Here is a 5,000-nt window from a genome sequence, read left to right as displayed (position 1 = left end):
AGGTGGAGCGTGTTGTGGATTCCAGAGACTCGGCTCCTCAGAGTCAGAGCCAAACACGGAGCCAGAGCTGCTCCTCAAACTGTTTCTCCTCAAACTGTTTCTCCTCAAACTGTTTCTCCTCAAACTGTTTCTCCTCAAACTGTTTCTCCTCAAACTGTTTCAAACTGTTTCTCCTCAAACTGTTTCTCCTCAAACTGTTTCTCCTCAAACTGTTTCTCCTCAAACTGTTTCTCCTCAAACTGTTTCTCCTCAAACTGTTTCTCCTCAAATGTTTCTCCTCAAACTGTTTCTCCTCAGATGTTTTCTCCTCAAACTGTTTCTCCTCAAACTGTTTCTCCTCAAACTGTTTCTCCTCAAACTGTTTCTCCTCAAACTGTTTCTCCTCAGATGTTTCTCCTCAAACTGTTTCTCCTCAGATGTTTCTCCTCAGATGTTTCTCCTCAAACTGTTTCTCCTCAGATGTTTCTCCTCAGATGTTTCTCCTCAGATGTTTCTCCTCAGATGTTTCTCCTCAGATGTTTCTCCAGGTTCTCGTTGTGACCTCCTGAAGTGTTTTTGAACTGATTCACGTTGGATGAATCTTTAATCTCTTATTTCCGTCGCTCGTTTTCAGATCCACTCTCCACTTTCTCTGATCGGGCCAAAACTTCTCAGGTTCTTCATGTTGTTTTCAGATTTATTTTCTTCTTCTTCGTTCTGTTCGTTTGTTTCATCTTAAAAAGTGTCAGGTTTTTTTTTTTCCATGACTCGACTCGTCAGAAAATCTTTAATTTAGACCAGAAATGTTTAGAATTGATCATCTTTGGATTCATTATCAGAGCATGAACCTCGTCATAAACTGATTTTAAATCTGTTTATCTAGAACTGATCAGAATTTAAAACATTTTATCAAGAATTTATCGTCTGAGAATTTGTTTTCAGAGCATGAACTTTCATTTTAAGTTTGTTTATGTCAAACTTTTGTCCATAAATTTATTTAAACTTTCAGAAAACTCGTCCAGTAAAATGATCTTCTGCACGAACACAACATTTCAACACTTTAAATCATTTTCTGACACATTTAAGAAAAATTTAAATTGAATTTGAAAATTTTGGCCACATCCGAGAAATTTGCCACATAAAGAGCGTCACTCGGAGTCTTTAGGGTGGATTTCTTGCTCCTGTCTGCTCCTGTCTGCACCTGCCACCTCCTGTCTGCTCCTGTTTGCTCCTGCCTGCTCCTGTCTGCACCTGTCTGCTCCTGCCTGCTCCTGTCTGCTGCCCTGCCACCTCTGCTGTCTGCTCTGTCTGTCCTGCCTGCTCCTGTCTGCTCCTGTCTGCTGCCTGCTCCTGCTGCTCCTGCTGCTCCTGTCTGCTCCTGTCTGCTCCTGTCTGCTCCTGCCTGCTCCTGTCTCTGCTCCTGTCTGCTCCTGTCTGCTCCTGTCTGCTCTGTCTGCTCCTGTCTGCACCTGTCTGCTCCTGTCTGAGTCACACAGTTGTAAACAGAGGCTCAAGTTCTAATTCAATGAGTTATAAATAAACCAGTGTTTGGATTTGACATCGACAGGAGCAGACAGGAGCAGACAGGAGCAGGCAGGAGCAGGCAGGAGCAGGCAGGAGCAGGTGCAGACAGGAGCAGGCAGGAGCAGACAGGTGCAGGCAGGGGTCTCAAGTCTCACAATAAAATCGTGGAGCATCACAATAAATCGAATCACCAGTTTCTTCGTTTTAATACACAGTTTTATAGAAGAAACAGTTTAAAAACATCAGAACTACATTTCCCATGATTCACTGATGTTCTCCTCAGTGATGTTCTCCTCTTCTTCTCTGTTTCTTGTGCTCCTCAGTGATGTTCTCCTCAGTGACGTTCTCTTCTTCTTCTCTGTTTCTTGTGCTCCTCAGTGATGTTCTCCTCAGTGACGTTCTCTGTTCTCTTCTTCTCTCTGTTTCTTGTGCTCCTCAGTGATGTTCTCCTCAGTGACGTTCTCTTCTTCTTCTCTGTTTCTTGTGCTCCTCAGTGATGTTCTCCTCAGTGACGTTCTCCTCAGTGACGTTCTCTTCTTCTTCTCTGTTTCTTGTGCTCCTCAGTGATGTTCTCCTCAGTGACGTTCTCTTCTTCTTCTCTGTTTCTTGTGCTCCTCAGTGAAGTTGTTCCCCGTCACCTGCGAGTACATTAAAGGAGAGAAACAGTTTTATTACCGAGCGCAGAAGTTCTACGAGGACGTGGAGCCGTCGGAGGAGGGGATGCTCGGGGACTTCGTGGAGATCTCAGAGATCGACCTGGAACAGTCCAGAAGGTTCCTCAGCAAGTTCATCGTAAGTCCAACCCAAGACCAGGACTAAACCAGGACTAAACCAGGACTAAACCAGGACTAAAACCAGGACTAAACCAGGACTAAAACCAGGAATAAAACAGGACTGAACCAGGACTAAACCAGGACTAAACCACTGAAACAGGATCATGGATGACTCAGCGGACCTCAATCATGGTTTAGTCCTGGTTCAGACCTTGGGTTTAGACCTGGTTTAGTCCTGGTTTAGACCTGATTTAGTCCTGGTTCAGACCTGGTTTAGACCTGGTTTAGTCCTGGTTTAGACCTGGTTTAGACCTGGTTTAGACCTGGTTTAGTCCTGGTTCAGACCTGGTTTAGACCTGGTTTAGACCTGGTTCAGACCTGGTTTAGTCCTGGTTCAGACCTGGTTCAGACCTGGTTTAGACCTGGTTTAGACCTGGTTCAGAGCTGGTTCAGACCTGGTTTAGTCCTGGTTTAGACCTGGTTTAGACCTGGTTCAGAGCTGGTTTAGACCTGGTTTAGACCTGGTTTAGTCCTGGTTCAGACCTGGTTTAGACCTGGTTTAGTCCTGGTTTAGACCTGGTTTAGACCTGGTTTAGACCTGGTTTAGACCTGGTTTAGTCCTGGTTCAGACCTGGTTTAGACCTGGTTTAGACCTGGTTCAGACCTGGTTTAGTCCTGGTTCAGACCTGGTTTAGACCTGGTTTAGACCTGGTTTAGACCTGGTTCAGACCTGGTTCAGACCTGGTTTAGTCCTGGTTTAGACCTGGTTTAGACCTGGTTTCAGAGCTGGTTCAGACCTGGTTCAGACCTGGTTTAGACCTGGTTTAGACCTGGTTCAGACCTGGTTCAGACCTGGTTTAGTCCTGGTTTAGACCTGGTTTAGACCTGGTTCAGAGCTGGTTTAGACCTGGTTCAGACCTGGTTTAGACCTGGTTCAGACCTGGTTTAGACCTGGTTTAGACCTGTTTAGACCTGGTTCAGACCTGGTTCAGACCTGGTTTAGACCTGGTTCAGACCTGGTTTAGACCTCCCTGGTTTAGACCTGGTTTAGACCTGGTTCAGACCTGGTTTAGACCTGGTTCAGACCTGGTTTAGACCTGGTTTAGTCCTGGTTTTGGGATGGACTCTCAGGTCTCATGTTGATGATGTTTGGACATGTGAGACTTGCAGCTGTTCACAGGATCCAGTTTCCTGCAAAGACTCGAGTCTAAAATAAACTCAAGACTCGACACGTGAACCAGGAACTTTACTACAACTACAGGAAGTACAGGAAGTACTACAACTACAGGAAGTACTACAACTACAGGAAGTACTACAACTACAGGAAGTACTACAACTACAGGAAGTACACCAAGTACAGGAAGTACTACAACTACAGGAAGTACTACAGGAAGTACTACACTACAGGAAGTACACAAGTACAGTACTACAACTACAGGAAGTACTACAACTACAGGAAGTACAGGAAGTACTACAACTACAGGAAGTACTACAACTACAGGAAGTACACCAAGTACAGGAAGTACTACAACTACAGGAAGTACTACAACTACAGGAAGTACACCAAGTACAGGAAGTACTACAACTACAGGAAGTACTACAACTACAGGAAGTACAGGAAGTACAGGCGTGAGTGTGTTTGGACCAAGCCCCCAGGTTCCAAAATGGCCGCCCATTCAAGTCAATGGGCTGAGCTCAATGGCGCATGATCCCAGATTAGCCTAGCCCGGCTAGGTACTTCCGGCGGCTGTGGGCCGACCGAGCATGCGCACTAGTGCTCTTTTCTCCCACAGGCACACGCGAATGCACGCGACCGCACGCACGGTGCACGGGCTCGTGTGTCACGTGATCGCTTTGACCAATCAGAGCGAGAGGAGCTAAAGCGGAGCAGAGCATAGCCGAAGCTAACGAATATAAACTGTTTTTTAAGACAACTGAAGGATTTTGAGCTGAGAAAAAGTTTATGATCTTAAAATAGGTAAAAATCGCCAGCAAATCCGACATTTTTGAAAGCTGTAGGTCCTGTCAGACGAACACGAGCAGTTTGTGATCACATTGCCTCTATGAGAAAAATCTTGTCTCGGCCCAGGGGATTTTTTCTGCTGAAGTTCAGTGAGACACTACGTCAACTGGAGGCAGCTACAAGCAGCAACACTGTATCCAGTTATTTTAATAGATCCATGGTTTGGACCAGGACCTTCTCTTGGTTTCATGTTTGTGGTTTAGTGCTGCGCCCCCTGCTGGACAGGAGGCCGGGGGTTGGTCTGCCCCGGGGCGGCTGTGGCTGCAGCAGGAGTCACAGGTCACATGACCACGTGAACAAACATCTGTGTGCAGATAATCTGCCCGGAAACACTCCTGACCCTTGGTGCTGATTGGCTGATGCCACCTGTCGTCTGTGCAGGTGCAGACGGCAGGTGAATCCAAGTCCAGAGTCTCTGCGACTCATGAAGGGGCAGGTGCAGGTGCAGGGGCAGGGGCAGGTGCAGGGGCAGGTGTAGGTGTAGGGGCAGGTGCAGGGGCAGGTGTAGGGGCAGGTGCAGGTGTAGGGGCAGGTGCAGGGCAGGTGGGGCAGGTGTAGGGGCAGGTGCAGGTGTAGGGGCAGGTGTAGGGGCAGGTGCAGGGGCAGGTGTAGGTGTAGAGTCAGGTGCAGGGGCAGGTGTAGGGGCAGGTGCAGGGCAGGTGTAGGGCAGGTGCAGGGGCAGGTGCAGGGGCAGGTGCAGG

At 47.4% G+C, this 5,000-nt stretch overlaps 1 protein-coding gene across 1 annotated transcript in view; it reads left to right on the top strand.

Moving 5' to 3' along the window:
- Nucleotides 1-5,000, top strand: part of ntmt2 (N-terminal Xaa-Pro-Lys N-methyltransferase) — a 17,104-nt gene that overhangs the window by 5,057 nt on the left and 7,047 nt on the right. Inside the window, exon 2 of the mRNA XM_055165291.1 lies at nucleotides 2,123-2,295. Within this exon, the coding sequence (XP_055021266.1) occupies nucleotides 2,123-2,295 (173 nt within the window). The remainder of the gene's footprint in view (nucleotides 1-2,122; nucleotides 2,296-5,000) is intronic.

This window comes from Boleophthalmus pectinirostris, unplaced genomic scaffold, assembly GCF_026225935.1.
Source record: "Boleophthalmus pectinirostris isolate CB_2022bp ecotype Guang Dong unplaced genomic scaffold, ASM2622593v1 HiC_scaffold_7, whole genome shotgun sequence".
In the NCBI taxonomy this organism is placed as follows: Eukaryota; Metazoa; Chordata; class Actinopteri; order Gobiiformes; family Gobiidae; genus Boleophthalmus; species Boleophthalmus pectinirostris.
This window is presented reverse-complemented; position numbering and strand designations above follow the sequence as displayed.